Source organism: Notolepis coatsorum, assembly GCF_963971535.1.
Source record: "Notolepis coatsorum genome assembly, chromosome: 8".
Classification (NCBI taxonomy): domain Eukaryota; kingdom Metazoa; phylum Chordata; class Actinopteri; order Aulopiformes; family Paralepididae; genus Notolepis; species Notolepis coatsorum.
In genome coordinates, this window is record NC_140172.1 from 87,406,897 (window position 1) to 87,434,618 (window position 27,722).

Genomic DNA, 27,722 nt, shown 5'->3' on the forward strand with positions numbered 1-27,722 from the left:
ACAGAACAAAGTAGTCTATTAACGGGCTTTCCTACACAGCCGCACCCAAGAGTCTACTTAGACCTTTTGAACTAAACAGGAAAGTCTCAGGGGGTCCTCTGTATCCGGGAGACTCAGGAGCTGCACCGGCCGGGACACAGGGCGCAGGTATGTTCTGTCCTTCACCTGGACAGCTGCGGTGCGGGTACGCTCGTCAGTTCCGGGGTACGTCTGGGTGACCTTCCCAACGGGCCAGAGTGCCCGAGGAAGCTGTGGGTCAACGATGAGGGCCACCTGGCCGAGTGACTGTTTCTTGCCGTCCTTCCTCCACTTCTGCCTCTCCGGGGCCCTATCTTGGTGTAAGATGGCCCAAAACAGTCTACTCTGGTGGAATAGAATGGGGGCTTGTAGAGGCGCAGGCGACAGGGCGGAAGGGCGGCCATTTTAGGCATGTCGGGCTTTGCTCGCCGCAGATGTCGTTCTCGGCAGGTGTGCTGATGCTTGCGGATTGCTTCTCTTCCACGTAGAACCCAGAATCGGGATTGAAGATCAACGAATACCCTCTCAGGCCCGGGGTGGAGAAGAGTTTGATCATAATCTTGGATGATCAGCTTTGTCAGGGGGTGATGTGGATCCAAGACGATTGGGTGAATGTCATCCATCTCCAAGTTCTCGGCCCTGTGCGGCCTACCGCCTACTCCGAGGAGACATGTAGCCTTGTCATACTCCGGAGATAGAGAGCCCAAACGACTGTCTGGGGGAAGAGGTCGGTCAGACTTGAGGGCCTTGATCTCCTCTGGGAGTGAGTCCAGTTGGGCTCGTTTAAGGAGGACCTTCTCAGCGTTGCGGAAGTCGGCTGCTTCATAAGGCTGATCAGTGGTCTGGGCATCAGCCGCACCGTGAAGGGACCTGACTGTTGCTTGGACGAGATCTTTCCATGAAGAGAGGTCTTCAAAGGCAGGGAGCGGAGGACTGGGAGAGGTCCTAGGTTGAGTACTAGGTTGAGTACTAGGCTGAGTACTAGGTTGAGTACTAGGTTGAGTACTAGGTTGATTACTAGGCTGGGTGCTAGGTTGAGTACTAGGCTGAGTACTAGGTTGAGTACTAGGTTGAGTACTAGGCTGAGTACTAGGTTGAGTACTAGGTTGAGTACTAGGTTGAGTACTAGGTTGAGTACTAGGTTGAGTACTAGGTTGAGTACTAGGCTGAGTACTAGGCTGGGTGCTAGGTTGAGTACTAGGCTGAGTACTAGGTTGAGTACTAGGTTGAGTACTAGGTTGAGTACTAGGTTGAGTACTAGGTTGAGTACTAGGCTGAGTACTAGGCTGGGTGCTAGGTTGAGTACTAGGCTGAGTACTAGGTTGAGTACTAGGTTGAGTACTAGGTTGAGTACTAGGTTGAGTACTAGGTTGAGTACTAGGTTGAGTACTAGGTTGAGTACTAGGTTGAGTACTAGGTTGAGTACTAGGTTGGGTACTAGGTTGAGTACTAGGCTGAGTACTAGGTTGGGTACTAGGTTGAGTACTGAGTTGAGTACTAGGTTGGGTACTGAGTTGAGTACTGAGTTGAGTACTGGGTTGAGTACTAGGTTGGGTACTGAGTTGAGTACTGGGTTGGGTACTGAGTTGAGTACTAGGTTGGGTACTGAGTTGAGTACTAGGTTGGGTACTGAGTTGAGTACTAGGTTGGGTACTGAGTTGAGTACTAGGTTGGGTACTGAGTTGAGTACTAGGTTGGGTACTGAGTTGAGTACTGGGTTGAGTACTGGGTTGAGTACTAGGGATGGTCGCACCATAGGTAGGACTCTGGGTACTGTGTGTAGCTACAGGGGGCCCGTGTGAGATTGTAGGTTGCTCAATTGAACCAGGCATGTTGGGAGCTGGGTACCATGACACAGGGGGAGCAGCAGAGCGAGGCGTCGCCTGTGCTGGATGGTGTATCACTGGAGTGATGGCGGCTGGATTAGCCGGCAGGGAATGCATGTACTGTGGTACGGTAGGAAGGGCTAGAGGCACAGGTGCCACTACGTGGTGCTGTTGTCCAGGCGGTGGATAGGTCGGCTCAGATGCTGCTGCATGCACAAGAGCCCTCATCCTTGACTCTTGAAGAAGTGAGGTGGCCAGTTTGTGGTCTTGAAGTTCCTTCTCCTTCTTCTTAAGCCGCCTGTCCAGGCGTTTAACGATAACTTCCTGTGCGCATTGTGCTTCCTGCTGTAGGCGTTGTAAACGTTTACACTCCAGGTTGGCGTCGTAGTCTTCTTGTACCTGGCGCTGTAGCTCCTCAAGCTCCAGGGAGTGGATGTACTCCTGGAGGATAGCTTCCTGGGCTGGTGAGAGAGCATGTTGTCGGTGTACACTCCCAGATGGACGATGGGAGCCAACACCTGACCTTATGGTGGGTCTAGGAATTGACAGACGTGAGGACCTACTACCTTCATACGGGGCCCTTGTGGTACTCGCCGGGTATGAACGATGGGAGCCGACACCTGACCTTATGGTGGGTCTAGGAATTGACTGATCTGAGTACTGACTGATCCGAGTACTGACTGATCCGAGTACTGACTGATCCGAGTACTGACTGATCCGAGTACTGACTGATCCGAGTACTGAGTTCAGGTTCATATCCCACTTCGAGGTCACGTAGGTGGCTTGGTAGGTGGCGCTCTCTCTGCGGGTGAGCGGTGGTCTCTGTGGTGTCCTGGTCTGCCATAGCGTCTTGGAGGAGCTCTATCCGGCTTCGAAGGACCATGAAACGGAGGGCTAGGGCCTCCACGGGTTGCGTTTAATAGAGCTGGCGGACACTATGGCGTTTGTAACTCCGATTAAATAATCACACAGAGGCGTGCTGCAGGTATTGGTTGTATTGGGAACAGAAAGGTGTGTGTGGTTGTCTACAAGGGAATACAATACAGTATACATTAGTAAACACAATAGTGGCGCACATAAACATAATGTCATAAACATGTGGTCTATAGCTGCAATAATATTCATTAGCAATACAGTGCAACTACTATTAACCAAGACATTCACTTAACCGGAGTTATTATAGATAACCTACATAGCCTATGCAGGGGGATGACTCATGCAGTGCATGTAAACAGTATAGGTAGGCGGACTGTAAACCAGGTGTAAGATACATTCAATTCACTAGGAGTAGTGAGTGAGTTATATAGCCTAGGCTAGCTCACGTGCGGCTAAGCTAGCCACACAGCATCACTAGCAGGCAGCATATCATAGCAGAGGGAACCTAGGTTGGCTAACGTGTAGCTAAGCTAACGGCGCAGTGTTTCAATAACAGAGAGAAACAGCGTCGACAGGAATAGGTCAATGTGAACATACTGTAAGGGTAGAGTAAGCTGAAGGAATGAATTAGGCAGGACTAAACAGAGTACTGTACTCACGTGTCATTTACGCACACATTCCTCAAAGGGACAGATCTTACTGCTGTCGCAGCAGCACCATCAACAGCAGCACAGAGAACAGCTTGCGCACACATTCAAAAGGGAGAAACTCTTAAAGGGCCAGTAACGTTATCAGAAAACTAGAGTGCAACACTAGCTGGGCACATCACGCTGGACGATTACACTGGCATAAATCAATTACCCTTTCCTGTCAACAACAACATATTAAAGGGCTATTACAGAACAAAGTAGTCTATTAACGGGCTTTCCTACACCCTTGCCTGACCAATACGAATCCGACCGGAGACTTTTGATCGACCCACAGGCCAAGATATAATGTTTCAAAGGGTGCTCAATACTGCCACCTGGGTGGATGCGACCGGTATTGCACTTTGGCATTCTCAGGATGATTCCCCATGTTAACCCAGATGTCTGTGTGCCTGTAATTAATGGGAATATTGAATAAAATAAATAACGATGAAAACCCGACTATACTCGGGTCTGGCGCTGAACGGTTGGCGAGTTAACCTGACTATCATGTCTGATTGAGTTAAGGGGTTAACGTATGTCAACCATGAGAGCTATTGGATACATGCTGTATCCCAGCCCCCCCTGCTGCTTTGACACCTGAATTTCCACAAGGGGATTAATAAAGGATCATCTTATCTTATCTTATTTAATCTTATAAGTGAATTTCCACTCAATAAAGTATCTATCTATCTATCTATCTATCTATCTTTTTTGTATTTTATTTTTTTATAATTTTTTAAACAAACACATAAACAAACATGACAACACTCGATAAGATATACAAGCATTAATTGACAGTGCACATCCAATGAAATCACATTTTAGTTAATTGTCTTATATAGGATATACCCTTAATACCTGTTATCTAAAAACCTACACACATATGCTCCAGCTCGTACCCCCCCCTCCCGGACCCCCCATTGGATAATCCATCCATTTTCCCTCGCTCCTAACCAGACATTACCATTATATGCTAGATTTTATTTTCTCCACCACTTCTAACCACAATGTCATTTTGGATTCATTGAGACCCTTGCTGTAGATATTTCTTGATAGATCACATCGAGATATGTAATAATCCAGACCTTTCGGCACATTTTTTCCGGTTGGAACCATCGTGATGCTATCAGCTTTTTAGCCACTGTGATACCCGATAAAACCAATCTCTTTAGCTGTGGATGTACTGCACACTCAAAAACATCATTCAGCAGTAATACAGAGGGGTGTACAGGTATATTCCAAGTTAAGAGATTTGATAATTGCTGGGTCACCTCTTTCCAGAATATCTTAACTGGTGGGCAGTCCCAGTACATGTGCATAAATGTCCCCTCGTCCCCATTTGTACATAAAGAGCATTTGGAGTCTTGTATAAGACCCATTTTTTTCAGTCTTATAGGAGTCAAGTATGTCCTGTGAATATAGTTAAGATTGATTTGTTGATGATCCGGGTTCCTTGATGTGAGTCGAACATTTGCCCAGGCTTCTTGCCAATCAAAATCACTTTCCAGGTCTGGTATATCCCTCCTCCAGACGGAGTCTAGGTGGAGGGTTTCATATGAGGTCGTTAGTAATTGATGATAAAAATCTGAAACAAAACCTCTTGATGTCTCTCTTTCATAGAAGAATTTGTGGTATCTGTGGTGTTCAATTGGTTTCGTTAATGGAACACCTTGAGTCTTCAAACATAACAATAACTGTAAGTAAAAAAGATGTGTGGACTTGGTGAGATAAATTTTTTTTTGTATTTCTTCATAACTACAGAAACCCTGTTTGTTAAAAACATCCCCTAATGAGTGTATGCCTTGCTTTTCCCATATAGGGAATCTTATAGGTCGTTTTCCAATCAAGAGTGCATTGTTATTGAATAAGGGAGTATGATTGTGCCATTTATGTGGGTTAGGATATTTTTTTTGTGTTTCACGCCATATCCGGATCGCATGAGTACTTATGGGGCCAAATTTCCGTTCGCAATGCTTGATTGATAGTTTAGTGTATGCTATGTCCTTCAGTCTATGTCTATTCTTCTAATTTTCTCCAGGAAACTAATGCTTGGGGATCAAACCATGTTGTCAATGGTCTTAATGTGTACGCATTAAAATAGTGGAAAAAATCTGGAAATGCCATGCCACCATCTGCTTTATTTCTCTGTGCGGTGGATCTTTTTATATGTGGTGGTTTGTTATTCCAAATAAATTTGTATGTGGAGGAGTGTAATTTTTTCCAGTAACCCTCTGGAGGGGGTAACGGTAGCATTGAGCTGAAGAAGTTGATTCTAGGTAGTACGTACGTCTATTGTTATATATCGTATTTGCTTCGCGTCCCGCTCTGAGCCTTATGAGATATCCCTTATCTCCTATGATACCTATTGTATCTCCCACAAACAAAACACATGCACCCCACCTGTATGGGGCCCCGCCCCCATGGTGGCACCGCCCATATAGCCGTGACATGGTCACCAAACACCCTTCCTCTATTTTCGTCCCAGCGTAATGGATGCGTGCACCATACGATAACTAGCAGGATGAAAAGGATCAGAGTCATAATGTTGAAAGCTTACCGGAGGTTGCTGGCCCCTGGCATCTTCGACGCATGTTTTTGGCGACACGACGGACCTATGTTGATGTTCCTCGTTTGATGACAGCACATCGAGGTTCAGCTGTACAAGACTGGCTGTCGGGCCAGCTTGTACTCAGGTAGGCCCTGTGTCTTCAGGCATGGGTATTAGTGTTAGTAATGCTGGTTTGTTTTGTTACACAACCATGTTGTGTGTTGGCGCCGGGGGCAGGATGGTTTGGTGAACGTTCACTGCAGGGAACGGTTTCCAAGCTGTCTTGGGCGTGCTACTAAAACATCTAATGCTATGCTACATGCTATCGCTAATGCCGCATGCTATTACTACTGCTAATTGCTACGCTGTTCTAATGTCTCCGCCGTGAGATGTTGTCACTCTCCCTCCTCTTGCCCGGTTCATCAACGAAGGTCAGTCGGTAGCTGTTGTGGTTTTTTTTGCTGAGTCCTATTTACCTTTTTTCGGGTAAATGGGTTGACAACAGGGTAGGCCGTGGCTAGGTTGCCTAGCCAGGTATGTTACCTTGTGTTCCGGCAGGGTTTGTTGAACGGTGTTCCCATCTGGGTTGGCGTCGGGTAGTGGGGCTATGGGTCCAGCCCACATGGTAAACATGTTGCGTGTCTGTGCGCAGGCAATTGTTGTTCTGGGTCCCACATCGCCTCACGCTAGGCTGCAGTAGTATAAGGGCAGGGCCGCCTGGGAGAAATGTGAGGCCCTGTGCGTATTTAGACGCGAGGCCCCCCACCCCCTGAGGCGGCCCTGTGTAGTGGGCTATTGTTTCGTTTTGTCACTCTGCTATGAGAAGGTCTGTCTTGCTACAGTTTTCTCTCCTCTCAACCATTCATACTGACGGTCAATCGGTATACTGGGGGAGTAGTGCGGGGGGGGGGGCTTTGTTTACCTTTTTTGGTAAATGGGCTAAACTAGGGCTGGTGTCCTGTTGTGAATATTTTGAATGAAGGCGGGACTAGTTCGCTCTGGTCCGTCTCCCCTTAACTTTGTGTGTATGGGTTTGCTCATTCTACAGTATTTTGTGGTTTAGCTCTTTTATTCATTTAACCCTTTCATGGTGCACACCACAGTGGAGGTTGCTGTTTGCAATCACCACTGGTGCTCTGTGTTAACATCAGTCCTTTGTTTTTGACATATTGAAACAATGCCCCGCCCGGCCGACACCATGGGTGGGTCGGCCTGGCGAGTGGCTGGTGGGCTGTTAAGGCTTGTACCGCCACGGTATGGAATTGGCAACGATTAGAACTGTGTTCGAATTGCTGTTTTTTTCTATTAAAAAAATGGTGTCTGGTGGAGGGGCCTTGAGGGCCAGCCGACGTCGACACATCGCGCAAGGTTGTTGACGTTATTAGCTTTGACCCAGCCGCAAGCTATAACCGCTCAGGGTTCCCCTCTCCGCAGGGGATTTTGGTCTTCTGCTGGAGCGCGGGCGGTATTGTCCTAGGCCCTACACCGCCTCACACCGCGCAGCCAGAAGAAGAGAGAGCACGGCCTCGTCAGCGGCGATGACGGGGCCCTCGACAGGCGGCCATGTTTTTCCCCCGCCAGAGGTATCCTGGGCGTTGATTCGACAGGTGTCCACAAGGCCGACAGCCTTGGCGGCCGAGGGATCGGCCATGTAGGATGGGTTCGGCTTGAACAAACAAGCCGTCACCGTCCTGCCGCGAGCAGCCCGCTCTCCGATCACTCCCTTCCCCAACACCAGCGGAAGAAGTGGGCTCTGATTGTTTCTTTTGGCTGCGGGCCGCGTGCCTTCGTTGATGCGCGGGCGGCCCCCCTTTTCGCTTCTCATGGGGACAGGGGCTGACACCCAGTTTATGGCTGAGCCTGGGTCTGTCCGTGAGAATGTTGTGCTGTCAAGCGGCTCCCACACCTTGAACTGTGTTGGTTGAGCCTGGTGTTACGTCTGTCAACTTAAGTGTTGTCAGCAGGGAGGCTCGAAACCTTTTGAGGCACACAGTGCGGGCTTCCCCGGCCTTGCCTTCGCCAGGCCAGGTATCATGTTGGTGCCTCCCACTCCTGAAATATTGGCAAGTGGTCGCAGCTCACATGATTTGGGGTGGTAGTAATATCACTGCAGGGCTACGGGTGTGTAGCCTTACACCTTGCATGTCCGGCTGCAGAACAACTCCTTCAGCATGTTCTGGAGGGGTGTTCAGTGGGGGGGCTTTTTTCATCGGAAGCCCCCTGTATCAGACCGGCCCTTTCTGTCGGGGTTCCCCCTTGGGTGCGATTGCCTCGTGGGTGGTGTCAGGGTCAGGTGTTCCGACACGGAACGCGCTCCTCGCACGGTTCCAGGTTTGGCTATGCACAGCGGGGGGACCGGGTCAACTATCTACAGTTCCTGGCGGACCTGCGCCACGTGACGGCGGGTGCGTTGGGAGTGTCGTCACATATGACTACGGCAGTACCATATGTCGAGGTGGATGGAGAGAACGCTGAGGCGGGGACTTGTGTTTACACAACCCCACCCGTTTTCAGGTTTGGTACAGACCCTATTGTCAGGGTCTCCAGCAGTGACAGCTCTGGTCAACAAGATCCAATCTCTGTGGACGAAGCAAGCCATCGTCGTGGCGTTCTCCTCCCGGTGTTCTCTGCCCGAGAAGTCGGGAGGGAGGGGTGTAAGACCCAGGCTGGACCTGTCCCATGGGAAGGTTCAGCATTTTTTGGATCGTCTCCTACCTGTTGAACACTGTCAGGTGGGGGTCTGGTTCTCCTCCATAGACCTGTAGGATGCGTATGCGCATCCCCGATCTTCCATCCTAGGGCTTACCTACGCTTCCTTTGCAGGGTTAGCGTATGAGTACCAGAGGCTGCCGTTCGGTTTTCTCTGGCTCCCCGCATCTTCACCAAGTGCGTGGAGGCCGCACTGGGGCCTCTGCGTCGTCCGGGGTTACGGAGTGTTCTGCCCTGATGACGTTCTGGTCCTTCGCGGTCAAGGTGGATCGTCAGGTCTCGTACCAGGCAGGTCTCTACCAGCCTGGGGTTGCTGTAGACTGGATGTAGAGTACTCCTCTTCCCAGTCAACGGTTGGAGGGCTATGGGCATCCATCTCAGAGCGTGTTGTCAACACGCTCGGGAGGTTCCGTCCTAGGACGGTTACGGCGCTGTCTCACGTCGCGTTTTCACCAACGCCTCCCTCGCTGGTGACGCGTCGGGCCAACGCAGTAGGGGGCAGCTGGCAAACCATGCTGCCCGGTCTGCGCTACGTTCAATGTGTTGGTATTGAAAGCGGTCCTTCTGGTCCACATATGGTGTTGATCAGGACGGACGATACGACGTCAGTGTCGTGTATCGACAGACAGGGAGGAGTACGCTCCCCCTGTCTGCACCAGGCGGCGGGCGGCTGGCTATGGGCGTCCTCCATCTGCGCGGCCTGAGGGCTCCCCACATCCCCGGCAGGGAGAATGTGGGTGCAGAGGTACTGTCGCGGGGCGGTCCTCATCCTGACGGGTGAGGATTACGTCTGGACATGGCCAGGCAGGTCTGGGACCGATGCCGTGCCGCCAGGGATTCTTCCCCATACATCTGTTAGGTCAGTTGTTGGGACGGGTACGTTGAGGGGCGCGGGTTCTTGATCCTGATGGTGTTACCATCTGGAATGCGCATGCTCCCTCCACTGTCGCGCTTACGCGGGCAGATGACGTATGTTCCAAGTGTGGTGTAAGGCGGGGGGCCGGGACTCAGTCTCCTGCCCCCTGGATGCTGTCCTTAGTTACCTCCAGTCTCTCCTTGATAGACTGTCGGCTTCGCCGGTGAGGGTATATGCAGCAGCTATATCCTCCTATCATGAGGGGTTTGAGGGGATGTCTTGTTCAGCCACCCTCTTGTGAAGTGTTTCCTGCTTGGCGCTCAACGCGTTAAGCCGGTGCAACGCTCCTTGGCTCCGACTTGGGATCTTCAATTGGTCCTCGGTCGGTTGTCCTTGGCCCCGTTTGAGCCGCTCGAGCAGGCGCCGTTGGGACAGCTGTCCTTCAAGACCGCGTTCCTACTGGCTGTCACTTCCGCTAAACGCGTAGGTGAGCTCTGTGCTCTCTCGGTACGTCCAGAGTGCCTGTCTTTTCGGACCGATTGCAGTGTCACTCTGCGACCTAATCCTGCTTTCGTGCCTAAGAATATCCGGAGTTCCTTCCGCTCCCGGGATATTGTGGTTCAGGCGTTTCGTCCTCCTCCTCACACTAGTGAGTTAGATGCGGGCCTTCACCTGTCATGTCCAGTCCGTGCTTGGGGATTTACCTCAGCCGTACTCAGGACTTCAGGGTTACCGACCAGCTTTGTCTGTTACGGTGGGGCTCGTGCTGGTAAGGCACTGTCTGAGCAGCGCCTGTCCCATTGGTTGTGCGAGGGCATTACCCTCTGCTACACGTTGGCTGGGCAGGATCCCCCTGGGGGCGTCAGGGCGCACTCCACTCGTGGGGTGGCTGCTTCTGCCGCTCTCCTGGGTGGGGCCTCGGTGGGGGACATCTGTGCTGCAGCTTCATGGTCCTCCCCTTGTAAGGTTTTACCTCATGGACATGACCGGGGGTTCTGTCTCCCAGGCGGTTCTGGGGTCTGTGGCCTTTCCTGCTTCCCGTCCTTTGGTCGGGTAGCAGGAGTGTATGGGTATGGGCCACAGTGTGTTGGGTCACACGTGGTTCCGCCTGTACGGTGTGTTCAAGGGGTTCTAGTTCCCTCTTGTTCACATTCAGGTGGAGTTGACTGCGCCCCCCCTTCATTAGGAAGGATGGGGTGACAGGGCTCCCCGCACCCCTTGATGTGGGCTTACGGGTCCTCAGGGGGTACATTTGTCGGGCCTCGCGTCCGCTCTTCCCCATTATCTCATAAGGCTCAGAGCGGGACGCGAAGCAAATACGATATATAACGATAGGTTATGTAGAAGATAACCTAGTTATATTAGTATTGGCTGAGCGTCCCGCTCTGCGCGGCCCTGAGTTCCCTCTTGAGGGATCTTTTCCTGGGACGGGTTTTGGCGAGGAAGGGTGTTTGGTGACCAGAGTCACGGCTATATGGGCGGTGCCACCATGGGGGCGGGGCCCCATACAGGTGGGGTGCATGTGTTTTGTTTGTGGGAGATACAATAGGTATCATAGGAGATAAGGGATATCTCATAAGGCTCAGAGCGGGACGCTCAGCCAATACTAATATAACTAGGTTATCTACATAACCTATCGATATCTGTGCCTGTACTGAGTTTTTAAGTTTTGCCCACCTATCAAGGTCGTCTTTGATTTTGTTTTGGATTTTTGTGTAATTGTGCTTCACCGTTTGTCTTATGGTGGGGAATATTACCACTCCCAAACATCTAAAATGTTTTACCATAGGTATCTCTCCTGGGAGGGTTATATCTTTTTTTGCAGGGGCGTTAAGTGGAAGGAAAGCCGACTTCGGCCAATTTATCTTGAATCCCGATAAATCTCCAAAGTTCTCAATCAACTTGAGCAGATGAGGCAGTGTGGTGTTGGGGTTTTGCATGAACAGTATTACGTCGTCCGCATATAAACTAATTTTATGTTGTGTGCCCTTGATTACAATTGGTTCTATGGATTGGGATTGTCTTATATATTGTGCTAAAGGTTCTAATGATAGATCGAATAGTCCGGGACTAAGAGGGCAACCCTGTCTAGCTGAGCGTGATACCGGAAAGATTCCGGAGGTTACCTGTTGTAATCATGGCCGATGGGTCTTTGTATACTACTTTAATAATATCAATGAAACCTTTACCTAACCCCATCTTCTCTAATACTGCCCATAAATACGACCATTCCAGCCTGTCAAAAGCTTTCATTGCATCCAGGGACAGCATCGCCTTAGGTATGGTGTCGTCCTTGTCGGCATCTAGTACGTGCAGTATTCGTCTTATGTTATCAGTGATCAGGCGGCCTCTTATGAAGCCAGTTTGGTCCGGATGAACTAAAGACGTCATATGCTTTTGTAATCTGATGGCTAATACCTTCGAGTACAGTTTGATATCGGTTCCGAGGAGGCTTAAGGGTCTGTAACTACCGCACTCGGTGGGGTCTTTGTCTTTTTTGAGAAGGACTGTTATGAGTGCAATATTGTCGTTCTTATGAAAGTTCCCCTCCTTGACTGAGTATAAGATCATATTTAGTAATAAGGGTCCAATTATGTCCCAACAAGAGAGGTACATTTCTGGTGGGATACCGTCTCTTCCAGGAGCCTTACCACTTTGCATTTCGGATATGGCCTTCTTGAGTTCCTCTAGTGTGATCGGTGTTTCTAACTGTTTAGCGTCATCCTCTGAAAGTTTAGGGAGAATAATTTGATTAAGATATGTGTCCATTTTGTTTTGATCGAAGGTCGTTTCTGATTTATATAAGTTGGAGTAGAATTCTTTGAATGTATCGTTTATTTTTTCAGGGTCTGTTTCAAGTACTTGTTGTGCTCTAATGGTAGTTATATCTGCAAATTTTGCATTAATTCTTAATCGCATGGCTAATAGGTGACTGGGTTTAGAACCTTGGGAGTACTGCTGTTGTCTTGTGCTACGTATTTGTATTTCCGATTGTTGTCTGTATATGGCATTGATCTCTTTTTTTAGTACCTTAACTTGATTTTCTAGTCGAGTTGAGTTGTTGTATTGTAAAGAATTAAATAACGTTGAGTAAAGCGTTTCCAGTTCAGCCAGTTTTGTGCATCGATTCTTGCGCATTTTGGAGGAAAAGCTATCAGTGAAATCCTTGATCATTCCCTTTACCGACATCCATAATATTCTGGGGTCTTGCACCGAGTTTGCATTCTCCCGTAGGAATACTGTAAGAGCTTCTTTGAGTTGTGTAATGAATTCCTTGTTATTAAGCAGCATCGAGTTAAATCGCCATCTTGGGGCTCGGGAAGATAGTATATCAAATGTTCCTTTTAGGAGTAAATAACAGTGATCTGATAGTGCATTGGGTATCATTTCCACTTCATAGTTATCAAATAGTCTCGGGGATGCAAAGACATAATCTATTCTGGATAATGTGTTATGTCTCGCAGATCGACAAGAGTACTTTCGGGTCGTGGGATTAAGTGATCGCCATAAATCATTTACACCTGTAATCCAATCCTTTAATGCATTAGATGAATTATTTTGTTCGCTGGAAAAGGCGAGGTAAGATTTGTCCATCCTTGGATTCCAAATGGCATTAAAATCAGCACCTATTATAAATGAGTAATCGGGAAGGTCTAACATTGCTTTGGTTAGTGTAGTGAAGAAACCCACTTCGTACAAATTTGGGGCGTATACCGCTACCAACGCTATTTTCCTGTTCTTGTGTACAATCTTAGCTATAGTTATCCGACCATCTACATCAGACCATACTCCCTTTAATTCAATATTCAACTTACGTCTAACGACTATGGCTACACCCCGAGTTCTCGTACCAAAAGAAGAGTGACTAATATTATGGTATGTGTTGTCCGCTAACGTATCTATGTATTTCTCTAGAATGTGCGTTTCGCTTAGCAGAGCAACGTCCACCTGTTCTTTTTTCATTAGTGTGAGCACGCTTTTGCGTTTGAGTTGGTTATTTATTCCCCCAGTGTTCCAGATCATTATATTCAAACTAGCCATAATCTATACATGTTGTTGTGTAGTTGATGGTAATGCTTCTGGAGTGCGAGGCAACACTAGATATACATCCAACTAGTGTGGTCCCGTTGAGAGCCGAGCTTAAAAACATACATATATACAAATAAAAATCCCCTTTCCCCCCCTCCCACCGAGAGTCGTACAGGATTGTGTCCCATAGACACATCCTACACGTATGACCCCCTCCCTTAGGCCACTGGATTACCCAAATTGAGCTTTGTAATCCTACTCTTCCTATGCTAATAGCCATAGGATCTGATACGTTCATTCTAATTCAATAGAATGTTGCTTTTGGTCTTGCGCCTTCCCATTAATGTACTAACAATAGTGTGAAAAATGAAAAATATACCTTCATTAATATATTCATTTGAACCTTCTACTAACTTATGTAGGAAACATCAGAAAAAAGGAAAAGAGTGGAGATAAACACTAATACCTTAAAATGAAAAAAAAAGAAAATAACAATGAAAGATAAAAAATAAAAAAAGGAGTGAGAACTAAAATAAAACTCATCAGAGAAAAACAGAGAAAATAAAATTGAGTAAAGAGAAAAAAGAGAAAAACAGAGACTTTTAGAGCTACATTGTGCAAATCTCTAAATCAGTGGAGTAATTATTTAAAATATTAGAATAACCTTGTCATGCTTATACATTTAGATGTGGCTAATGTCTTTTTTTTTTTTTTAAGCCTTATTAAAGCCTAATTAAACTTCAGTCCTTGAATCCTATGCTTATTCACACCGGATGTTAATGTTAAATTTACAGGCCTTCGTTGAAGGGGTGCATTATATTCTAGAAGGTTGTGGAATACCCTGGTAAATATGTAAACACTGCTGTTATGTTCCAGAATGATCTTCCTACCCAGGGGTCATGACCTACTAGTATTTTCCGGAATATTCCTTTGTGTCCCTGAGCAGTCGAGAGAGGAGCCCAGAATGTTCCAGAATGCTCATAATGTCAATGTTGGATTATTGTCTCCGCAAAGACCAGAAGACTGTAAATATAATGCCTTACAAGGCATATTAAACATCTTGTGCCTTATTGTTGTCAGCGTGCATATCATCTGTTACTTTTGTTGAGCCGTGGTAAAGTAATTCTAATAAAATTACTAAAATACAAAGAGAAAGAGAGAGATGAATAGGCTTATCTGTTCTGAGCCAGTGTTTCGTCCTGCCCGGGGGGACCGGATCCATGTTGCTTCATGTAATCTTTCATGTAATCATCGGCGGCTTTAAGCGTGCGTATTCCCTGCCTAATACCGTCTTTTCCCAAGATCGATAAAAGTGCCGGGTAGGTAAGAATTGGCCTGAGAACATTCTCTGCATCACATCCTTGTAGGGGAAACGCTGAGCTATGGCCTCCTTGCATAGATCTTCGTAGATGGATATTGAATTTTCACCATATTTCAGTTTCCCCCTTTGATTGCGCGCTCCTCTAATTATGGCGTCTCTTGTTGCCGTCTTGCGCAGGGTAACAATGATAACTCTCGGACCGTTAACTCTTTGGCCTCGTGTACCGACTCTGTAACATTGGTCCACTGTCGGCGCTGTGGGAAGGATGTTATTACCTAAAATATCTACTAACACTGTTGGAAAGCTGTGCAATTGACTGATTCATCCAGTCCCACAATGCGGATATTATTTCGCCTGTAGTAACGTTGGGTCTCGAGCTGCCTCTCCATTGCTTTCTCTTCGACTTCTTGTATTTTCTTCCGACACTCTTCTTCCACCTGTTTTATCTCCTTCGATAACTCTGTTAATCCATCGTTGGCGTTCTTCTCGTTCACTTGGACCATCTGTGTAATTTCTATCACCGTATTCTCCACTGCCGTGATTCGCCCGGCCTGTGCAGCGGCTGCTTTCATAACCTCTTCGAATTTAGCATCGACGTGTGCTTTGAATTCATCGATGTGTAATTTGAAAGCTACCATCTGTTCCTTCCCTACTTGTATCTGATCTTTTATCAGGATAGTCAGAGAGTTGAAGTCGGGTTGTGAAATTGCACTGCTTGTGTCAGTTGATGTTGTGGGTGCAATGATGGACCCGATGGTTTTGTTGGAGATTATCTTCTCAAGTTCCCCTGCTTTATCTTTTACGGTATTTTTACACGTCGTTACCGCTATGTTATCAACTGCTGTCTCCCTCTCGGGGCCAGTCATCATTGGTCCCGGTATATTCTCCACTATAGTCCCCCCATCGGGGCTAGTCAACAACGGTTCCGCCGTTGCCTCGCCTGTTGTATTTCTTGATCGTGTCAAAATAGGCGCCGTTGGAGCATCTGTGCCGAGTCTCTTTCCAGTCTTTTTCTTATCCTTAATATCCATGTTGAGTCTTTCTGTCCTTTGATATAGTTAGTAGAAGGTCTTATCAATACATACGATGTGGTTTAATCTCTTTTGGTATTGTTCAAATAAGGTTTTTAAACTAAATTAACGATGACGGGAGCGGAGCTGTAACCAAACGCGTGTCGCTTCACATTGCGTTCAAACCGGAAGTTTATCTATCTATCTATCTATCTATCTATCTATCTATCTATCTATCTATCTATCTATCTATCTATCTATCTATCTATCTATCTATCTATCTATCTATCTATCTATCTATCTATCTATCTATCTATCTATCTATCTATCTATCTATCTATCTATCTATCTATCATTATTATTTCTATTTCTAGTATTATCTTTTTTCCCTGCCTGTACCTCCAGTGAGGTAGGAAGGGTGTGGAGATGTGATGTGTTACTCACCCAGGACAGTGAGGTACTGTAGGAAGGTGATGTGTTACTCACTCAGGACAGTGAGGTAGGAAGGTGATGTGTTACTCACCCAGGACAGTGAGGTAGGAAGGGTGTGGTGATGATGTGTTACTCACCCAGGACAGTAAGGAGGTAGGAAGGGTGTGGTGATGATGTGTTACTCACCGAGGACAGTGAGGTAGGAAGGGTGTGGTGATGATGTGTTACTCACAGAGGACAGTGAGGTAGGAAGGGTGTGTGGTGATGTGTTACTCACCGAGGACAGTGAGGTAGGAAGGGTGTGTGGTGATGTGCAGGGCCGTTGCCAGGGTTTAGAAATTAGGGAGGTCCATTTATTTTTTTGGCCCAGACCGGCCCACCATAATCGGTCGGACACCACCCACCAGTACACCATCCTTGCGGAGTCCTTAAATATGCGTACCTACTGTACTATTCCCCCAAACCACTACAAAGCTGGGTAGTAAGTGCCATGGACAAGTGGACCAGTGCAAGTGGACCAGTGTACTCACTCGCTCTTGGCTGAATCTTGTTTTGGGTGGTGAAGTAAAAACACCTGCATCATAGCAGGCTCAGGATGGGCAAAGTAGTCTATAGCCTGTTCATCCCTGTCTCTCTCCTCTACAACCTGGCTTGACTAGACATAAGGAGAGAGAGATGATTACAATTAACTGGTACATTCAGGTCCAGAATTGTTGGAATTCCCTGACAAAGATGTGCAAAGAGCTGTACAATTTAAACAATACCATACTGGTAATGAGCAAATAGTTGTTTATTCAATTAATGCATGGAGCTGTTCCATCTTATTTCATTTGATATTAACTACTCAGTTCATACAGATTTCAAGTATTCAAATATCAATGATGAATATTGCATAAGGTTTACACAGTTAATAGATCACCTTTTTGTTTTATATTCATGTTCAGAGAGGAGAAAGTTAGATATTTGTATGTGATTTATATGGCAATTAAATCAATGGTGTGCTTGTTTGTTTTGGAGTTTGACCAGTGGAGGTTATTCAATGACAACACGTGAAGCACAAATTCACTCATAATTATTATTAATTTACATATATATTTTTATTTAAATTATTATTATAATTTTTTTATTAGAAATGTTTTCCTCTGTAAAAAAATTGCAGTGAATTTATTTTTTTCTTCAAAATTGGCCAAGTGACAGCTCTGAGCTCTCTGATCAGGCCTGCTCATCACATAACTGCAGTAATGGCCAGATGTTAATCACTATAGTGCAACTTATAGTGCACGGGTTGATCTTAGTTGATTATTATCCAATCAAAATAGGCTATTTGAGTCATCTAAGCCCCGCCCGTGCATTTTTGCGCAAGCCACTCGCAAACGGGGATTGAATGATTGACAGCCCTCAAAGTTCTGACACTCAAATCAGAGAAGAGCTCCGTGACTGTGATGATGTCATCAAGTTCTCCGGCTGTTTGATTGATTGATTGAACACGTTGGTATGCTTTCTGCCTTTCTGTGGGTAACAAGCGATTTATTTTGGTCCGCTGTGGCCTGGCCTCTGTGTGTGCGTGTGTGTGTGTGTGTGTGTGTGTGTGTGTGTGCACACGCGTGTGTGTGTCATTCAGTTCTATATAGTACTGAGTGATGTGCATATGAGATTGATCTGGTGATGTGTTCTGTACAACATCTCCTCTCCTCCTCCTCTTCCTCTCTCTCCTCCCCTCCTCCTCCTCCTCCTCTCCCCCTCCTCTCCTCCTCTCCTCTCCCTCTCATCTCTCCTCTCCCCTCCTCCTCCTCCTCTCCCCTCCTCCTCCTCTCTTGTGATGTTTGTAAGTGAGGCGTGTGTGTCAAGAGTTACTCCAAGGTATTTATTACTAGTGCCTGTTGTCTTTAACACTTTCTCTGCCACGCTTATATCCATCAATGTTTGATCACTGCCACCAGTCTAAGCCTATGGAGATGTTTACCTTCTTTGCAGGGCTATAACTTTTTAAATTGTATTGCTAAATTGACATTACTATGGCCCATTCAACATCAATTATCTATCGTTCAGGATGTAGGAACGTTTTACTTTTTCATTCACACAAAAATACCGTCTAGAATATAAATGTTTTTATCGTTTTCTGCAGTAAATCCTAGAACGTGAGATATAGGCATAAATGCATATATACATTATCAAATGCCATTTGTTGCCGATACACGCTATATTACAAATTTCAGGCGGTCAGGTGGCGTAGCGGAGATTGTGCTTGTCACCAATGCAAGAGGCTGCGGTCTCGACTCCCGGAGAGTCAGCATTGCCTTGGCTCGGGCTGATCGCTATACTAACTCGTTTGGCTGAGTTAGGGGGAGGGGAGCCGTGGGTGGGTCCTGGGCGTTGTGGACAGCGACCCCTACAGTTCGGTCGGGGCACCTGATCAGAAAGGGTAGGATCTGGAGAGAGGTAGTGCAACCTTCCACACGTTACACTCTCCCGGTGAGAATCTGCGCGGCCAGGCTGGCTGCCGGCTGGCTGCACATGCGTCGGAGGAAAGCATGTGACAGTCTCCGGCCTCTCGGACCAACAGTAGGGGAAAGTGCGCAACAACCAGGAAGGGGGTTGGGAATTGGCATAACGACTAACAGTGGGATGGGAGAAAAATCGGAAAAAAGAAGGAGGGGGAAAAAGATAATAAAAAAATTAAATAAAAATTCAACTGTACATGGTCCTAAACGTTATGACTGATCATGCATGGGTGAACAGAGGGGGGGGGGGGTCGTTTATAATTCCGTGATCGTCGTTAAATGATTTATGTAGTATGGGTGATATATAGATCAGAGCAGTTTGCATCGATAATAATAAACAAAAACGCTGAAACTCACGGCAGCCTACTCTTACCGTTGGGCGATGATACTGGAGCAAACAGATCCCAGTTATGTGATGGGGATCGAGGCGATCCATTTCCGGTTTGTATAATACTAATACACGCCCAAATCATGTCGATTATTGAGTTATGGCAAGGATCCATATCCACGGTGTGTGTCTTGAGTCCCGTGACGATATACGAGTGGCCGGACGGATTTGGGAGACGCACCGAGCTCCAACGGGCATATCCGGTTTGGCAACTCACCGATCATCCACCAGGTGGCAGTATTGAAGCGTTGCAGAGTTGTGCTGAGTCCCACAGCATCAGCCAAGGATCCGTGAGTGAAATATGAATACCATGGCGAAAATATGAAATATGATCAGAATAACGGCGTACGCCGTGATCTGGCAGAATTTGCATGAACTTGAAACCCGTTGTATGACGTTATTGGCGGAGAAAGTGTTAACTGTAGTGTCTGTCTGCTGTCTTCATAACCACACTGTGTGTCTGTACTTCTTTATTAAGTTTTTTTTTTATCTCTCCCGTCCTCCCCAATATTTTTAACTCACAGCCACCACTGCCACACACATTGGGGGATGTTTTAAAAATATAATTTAACATATAATATAATAATTTGTGCTTCACCAAAAATTTGGTCAGCAGCTGCCACTGAGTTTGACCTACAGTTAATGTGCCTACCACATGAAGGTGCATGCTCAATGGACAGCACAAAAACTATTTGTGTAGGTGGAGACTATACCACAGATAGTAATAAGTTATAACAGTAAGTAATCCATACCATATATATCCTAATAGTTACCTTACCACACGATGACCATACTTGGCTGAAAATAAACTTTGCTGCCTGTTGTGAATGTGTTTTCCCCTGTAGGCTAATACATAAGTAGGCATACATTTTTGCAGTTGAGCTAAAATTTGCAGTTGAGTAGGCTATATGTGCTGTGTTTTTATGTCTTCCATCGAGGACCACCTTGGAAATAAGTGTTTTAATTAATGCTTTTATAGGTGATATCCTCAGGAATACAAATTGGTCATGATAATTTGTTCTTATGATGTGTTTGTAATTTCCAAATAAAAATCGAATCAAATCAAGAAATTACCGCCGGACACTAGGGGGCAGCGTCTCGTTAGTAGTGCTGACCAGCTTAGTTTATGGACCTAGGTCACTCACAGTAACGTGGGCTTAGCTTAGCTGACCAAATAACGTTATCATTCATATTATTAACGACATCATCATGGAAGTGATGGCACACACAAACTACCTCAGGCTCCTCCTGCACTGTCCCTCCTCGGCCCTGTCAAGCTCACTCTGCCTGGCTGGCTACCTGAGGCTGTTGCTTCTCACACGATAAACAGGCCAGAGAGGAGGGGGGGGGCTTATTAAGAGATGTGATTGGGCGGTGGGCCAGCATAACACCCCGTCCTGACATAGAGCGACACGAGCAAGCGAGCGAGAAAAAGTGATTAAAATGTATTCGTTTCAATCAGACTATCCTGACCTGCCGCGAGCGACAGAGAACTGAGTAGCGATGTCGCTCACCCCTCAAATATTCGCTTGCTGTGTCTCTAGTTGAGCGATTATGCGGCCGAGTCCCGCCCCTAAACACTTTTTATTGGTCGAGAATCGCAGGCTGCTTTGCCCCCTGTTCCAGGTAACACACACACACACACAAACACACTCGGACACGCGCTGCGTCATATCAGGACAGCGTCGCACGCGATTTCGTCTCCAGTTCGCTCGCTCGCTGCCTGTCAGGAACCGGTGTAATGGGCCGCTGTTCCAGGCTAGTAGTGGGCCGCCGGTCGTTGACCAAACTTTATTTAATTTTTTTATAAATCAATTATAATGGCCCAAAGGCACGTCAGCCCACCGGGAAAATGTCCAGAGATTATCAGTCCAGCCCACGGCGCAGGTTTGTCACTGCTGTTCTGTCACTCCCAGCCTAGTAGTGGGCCGGTCGTTGACCAAACTTTATTATTAGATTTTATAAATCAATTATAACGGCCCAAAGGTGCGTCGGCCCACCGGGAAAATGTCCAGATCACCAGTCCAGCCCACGGCGCAGCCTCGCAGGCTTGTCACTGTCACAAGCGCGCGCATGATTTGAACAAGTAACGTTAGTTCAAAGCAAAGCATCTCCCCTGCCTGGGCAGAAGCGACCAAGTAGTGCTGTAGCGATGCAGGGGGGAGTACATTTGCCAAACATCAAACATTACCAGACATTTTCAACTCCCGACTGTACATTTATATTGTGATATTTCTAAAAAAAAATTAAAAATTATTATAATTTTTTTTTATAGTTACAGAGGTCCAGACCTCGGTGACCTCATAGCTGGCTACGACCATGGTGATGTGTTACTCACCCAGGACAGTGAGGTAGGAAGGTGATGTGTTACTCACCCAGGACAGGACAGTGAGGTAGGAAGGTGATGTGTTACTCACCCAGGACAGTGAGGTAGGCGCGGGCCGTCCTGACAGGCATGGTGAAGAGAGAACAGGTGTACATGCCCTCATCCGACAAAGTGACGTCACTGATGCTGATGGTCAGTTCAGACCACGATGCGTGGACCAGTTCAATCCTGTTGTCCCTCAGAGCTAATGAGAGAGGGAGACAGAGGGAGAAAGAGAGATACTTATTAGTAATAATCGTATTTATTAGTCTTATTCAGTAATACATAAACCAATCAAAGTGATATGTGTGTTATGATAATAATAATAATAATAATAATAATAATAATAATAATAATAATAATAATAATAATAATAATAATAATAATAATAATAATAATAATGCTAATAATACTAATGATACTAATAACAATGATAATAATAATAAAAATAACACCAATAATAATAATAATAATAATAATAATAATAATAATAATAATAATAATAATAATAATAATAATAATAATAATAATAATAATAATAATAATAATAATAATAATAATAATAATAATGATGATTATGATAATAATACTAATAATAATACATTTGAATTTAATTGAATTGTCACTTTACAAACTATTAAATATGCAAGATAAAAACGTGATACAAAATATCTGGAAATGGTTAAAAATGGATGAACAGATCCAAAAGTCATTTAAATAGAGTAACAAATAGAGAACAGAGAGATAGACATTAGAGTTTGTGTGAGGAAACATGAAATATGTTAGTGCTGCAGTGAAAGATGTGGGTAGAGAGTTCCAGAGCCAGTAGAGTTGAGTGCTCCAGCTCCCATTGTAGAAGGTTGGGGTGGTTACATTACAATTATATTTCCCCCAAAGACATACACTGTGATGGGAATGAAAATCAATAGCGTAATAACCGAGCGAGCCGGTGCCCTGATGATAACTGGCAGAAGATATCAGAGCGAAGACAAGAGACCAGACAGCGCTGAATACTAGGGCTGGTCTTGGTCATATATGCTGATGATGAATGATTGATAGATTAATACATGCATTCTAAATGTAGTGGGGATACTGTACATATTGATATTTCAATCCTTGAAGATGACTTGAGAAAACCTCATCTGTTCACACCTGCATGGTAATGCAAAGGCTGGATTATGCAATGTCTAACCAATATGGTCAAGGTCAAGGTCAACTTTATTTCTATAGCACATCTATTGCACCAAAGTGCTTTACAATATAAAAACAGAAATACAAAAAAATACAAAATACAGTATACACAAAGTCAAAAACTACAATACATTAAAGACAATGACGACAAGGGATGTATGGCTTACCAAGCCTAAAAAAGCCAATAAAAACTGTAATAATAATAATAATAATAATTAATAAATAAATAAAATCACTGGAGTAGTGAATCATGAAGACCCCATGAGATGTAATGTTGAGTTAATATTCAGTGAGCCAAAATGAGCCCGAATCCGAATATGAATTTGGAAAAGTGCAGATAATGATAATGTGGACACAAATATTTGTATTAAAAAGATATTAAAATTATGATTCAGGAAAATAAATCCATTGATATCTTTGCTGTCCCATGAAAGCAAGGTCTCCCGTACATTTTCAAAAGCCTAGAGAAAGCTTGACTGGAATTAATTATATTTATCATGTTGGAGACCTATTTCAGAACCAACCCGAGACGAATACTTTTTTTTGTATCCACTTTTTCTCCCATTTTCTATTTTTCTCCCATCCCAATTTCGTATCGTCCAATTCAACCCTCCCCTGTCTCGAACGCTGTTTCTTGCCTCCCACAAGCCGGCTGAAATGTGGACAAAGCCATACATAGCACTAGTCCCCTCCGATACTCGAGGTAGCAGCCGTCGCATCTTTTCACCTGCGCGGCGCAATCTTTCAGCGTCAGGGGTCTGCGCTTTGGAGGGGCGCCGCCGCCATCGCTTCTTGATTCTACTGTGCAGGCGCACCAACCGACCTGTAGGAGTCGCTATCCACAATGTCCGATCCCCACCCCTCAGTTTTCCCTCCCCCTAATACTGCCAATTGTATTAGTACGGACGACCAGCCAAACTGAAAACAATGTGGAGAGCTGGGCTCGAACCCAGCGTCTCCAGCATTGGTGGTGAGTGCCATGCCCACTGCACCACCTAGCCGCCCTCCCGAGACGAATACTTAAAACTAACAATGTATTTTTTTAAGGCGGACATGATGGTCATGTCAGTTTAACAATCAGACAAAAAATAAATATGATGTCCGCTCGTTCTTCCTCATGTATGGAAAAAGTACAGATGTACCGTACAAGTACTGTATAATGAGGTATACATATATATCCATAATTAATTATATCAATATTAAATACATTTGATGCTTTGAAGGCACAACAATTGCATTTCCAATTAACATTAACCTCTTAACTCATTAATTGCCAAACCGGAGATAAGTTGGGTTAACTCGACATGGCTGCCAGACCCGAGATATCTCGGGTTTTGGTCCTTTATTCTTTTATTCGATATTTTTATTCATTATTCATCCAGGGACCTTGCTGTTACCATAGGGAATGAGTCTGAGATCGCCAAAGTGCAATACCGGCCGCATCCAGCTAGACGGCGGTATCGAGCACCCTTTGAAACCTTGTATCTTGGCCTGTGCAACGGTCAAATGTCACCGGGCTCACTTTTCTTTGTCGGGCGAATGGAGCGGTTACAACGATCGGATTGAGAAGCGTCAGATGCTCCCGATGCATGATGTGTGGTGGATTATGTTGGCGACACGATCGACACCCAGGGTTCGAAATTAACGGGGGCTTGGGGCATAATGCCCTTGAAAATGGACAAAATGCCCTCGAAAATCAGTTAAGGGGGGCACTTAATGCCCCCGACAGTTTACAAATTATATATATTTATCCGGTAATGGAGCGTCTGTGTATCGTACGGTTCAGATGACGCGCAAATAAAAAAAATCATTTGGCGGAGCCGGTGTTCTGCACTGGCTGCAGGCAGCAGCAGCAGCACTGCAGCCAGGTGCTAGTCAGTTTGTGTAAAAATGGCATGCACAATATAAATCAATCTTCATTACGACTTTAAAAACATAGCCATTAACATTACATAGGCCTACACACATCTTGCCATAGCGTTAGCAGTTTGTAAACACAACGCACGTTTTAACTATGGTAGCCCGACGCAGCCCGCAAGCTAATACTGTACAGTCAATGAAATGTCACCGTAGCTACTAGCTACTGTAGCAGAGGAGGAAATGGGAGTCTGAGAGGCGGGGTGTTTAAAGACAATGATAGGCGTTTATTCAACATCCAAGAAGGCTAACATACAACTGTGTTTTACTAACTCCAACCGGGACTATTGCCGCTTTCGCGCTGCTTGTTGATGTTATGAACTCCTCCTAACGTGACCGGAGCTGAAGGTGCCACACGCTAAAATGTCCGTGGGGACCCGGCGCCAACCCATAGATAGTTCCAACTCACCGAATTACGTAATCCACCACAGTTGCACTCAATATTTAAATAATGTTAGTCTAAATAAATGTAGACAGAAACATAATAATTTCAAGCAGAAAACGAATCTTTCCATTAAGAACTGACAATCAGGGAATTTAAACATGGTTGACATTGTTTTTGTGTGTTTATATTAATTAAAGAAAAGAAAGTCTAGTGCTGGCTGAGCATATTGTTTGTTTGCACTAAGTTAATACTTTGACAAATGTAGCCTATATTTTTCAGTCAGTTCGGTCTTTGTGTGCCAAACATTATTTAAGGCTGTAAACACTGTAAACCTTTCATTTTATTTTTTATAAATGAGAAGCATGTTTAGATTTGAGTGTTAAATTTTTTTAATAAAAATTTACGTATATCGAACTGAAAACCGTTACCCCAAAATCGTGATACGAACCAAACCGTCCATTTTGTGAACCGTCCCACCCCTACCGTTTATCATAAAAATTCAGTGCCCCCGAAATACAAAAAAAAGCCCCCGAAAATCAATTAAGGGGGGCAAAAAAAGCCCTTGAATTTTTTTTTTATTTCTAACCCTGTCGACACCAATACTGGGACTCGCGATCAGATAATTGGAATATTCTTTTTGGGGTACATCCTAGTGAAGGTTATATGATATCAATCCTGCGTTGATCCAACCATGTCTTCACCCTGATCGCATCATGTGTGTGTAACGTTACTCCACAACGTATGCCGTTGGTGATGATCAAAGCATCAAAAAACAACCTTTCATGCATTCATGATGAAACATAATACCTAATCCTATGATATAGATCTGATTTGGGAATAGTAGCGTGTACAGGCATGAAACGGCAACGTTTATAGTAGAATTGACGTATAAGGCTATTACCCAGCCTTTCAGGAATTACCCCAGACCACACTATAACCATACTTCTATTCACCACGGTATAACACAGGAACGTATGGATGGAAAAATTTATTCTTTTTCACATATTGAACAATAGATAGGTGATGTCAAATGGGCCATAGTATTGTGTCCATAGCTATAATATCGAATATTGTTATAGCTCTACAAACAAGGTGACGCACTCCTTTCATTTTGGTGTTGTATAGTTTGCGAAAGTCGACCATTTTGGAACAATTTTACGTCGGGAATTGTAGTCTTTTTGCGGCCATTTTGTAGAGGACACCGAGAGCTTTTTCCGAACGACACCTCCCAAAAGCCTCTATGGGGTTTCAAGCAAATTACTTGAAACATTTAAAAAACTGGTTAAAGTCATCAACAACCTCCTCATCTCCGCTGATTCTGGTGCCCTCAACATCCTGATCCTACTTGATCTTAGTACAGCCTTTGACACAGTGTGTCACTCCATCCTCCTCCAAAGGCTGCACCAACTGGGTGTTGACTGGTTTTACTCCTACCTCACTGACAGACATCAATTCATCTCCCTCTCCGGCCACACCTCTTCCCCCTCCCCAGTCACACAGGGGGTCCCCCAAGGCTCGGTCCTCGGCCCCCTGCTCTTCATCTGCTACATTCTCCCCCTCTGTCACATCATACGTAAATACCACCTCAACTTCCACTGTTACGCTGATGACACCCAAATTTACATCAGTACACAATCCCCCCACAGCCCTCCCCTCAGTCACATTGAATCCTGCATCACGAACTCCAAACCTGGATGATCCATAACCTCCTCAAATTAAACAGTGACAAGACGGAACTTTTCATCATCGGCACCAAAACCACCCTCACCAGATCCGGACCCATCACACTTACCATCAATGACTCCACCATCACCCCTTCCCCCCTAGTCCGCAACCTCGGTATCATCCTCGACCCCACCGTCTCATTTGACCCCCATGTCTGCTCCATTGTAAAAACCTCATACTTTCTCCTCTGCAACATTGCCAAAATCCGTCACTGCCCCATGCCGCTGAATCCCTCATACACGCCTTCATCTCCTCCCGCCTGGACTATTGCAACTCCCTCCTCACTGGCATCACCTCCCGCTCCCTCCATAAACTGCAGATGGTCCAGAACTCAGCCGCCCGCCTCCTCACTAACACCCGGTCCCGTGAACACATCACTCCTGTCCTCCACTCCCTCCACTGGCTCCCGATCAAGGAACGCGTCAACTTCAAAACACTACTCCTCACCTTCAAAGCCCTCCATAGCCTGGCCCCCCCCTACCGACTGACCTCCTTCTCCCTTACCACCCCACCCGTTCCCTCCGGTCCTCTTCCACTGCTTCCCTCACTGTCCCATCATCCAGACTGAAAAGTTTTGGTGACCGGGCTTTTTCACGAGCTGCACCCAGACTTTGGAACACCCTCCCTCAGACTGTCCGAGACTCTCCCTCACTCTCCACCTTTAAATCCTGTTGGTTGCACCCTGGCACAAATAAAAAAGCTACTGTACATACAGTAGATTTCATTATCTGTTCTTATGCATGTCTGGTGATACTAAATCCAAATTGAACCCTAACCCTAACGACCCTAACCCTAACCCCAACCCTAACCCCAACCCCAACCCTAATTTAAGAAATGGTTAAATATTGTATATGTATGGTGAGGACTGAAGTTAATAATGATATTCAATATTAACACTACACAGAATGATCTTGAACCACCCCCAATTATATTAGC

At 45.6% G+C, this 27,722-nt stretch overlaps 1 protein-coding gene across 1 annotated transcript in view; it reads right to left on the minus strand.

The window, feature by feature from the left end:
• Positions 1-27,722, minus strand: part of LOC311233144 (cell adhesion molecule 2-like) — a 937,635-nt gene that overhangs the window by 156,251 nt on the left and 753,662 nt on the right. Inside the window, exon 3 of the mRNA XM_084320035.1 lies at positions 21,621-21,773. Within this exon, the coding sequence (XP_084176161.1) occupies positions 21,621-21,773 (153 nt within the window). The remainder of the gene's footprint in view (positions 1-21,620; positions 21,774-27,722) is intronic.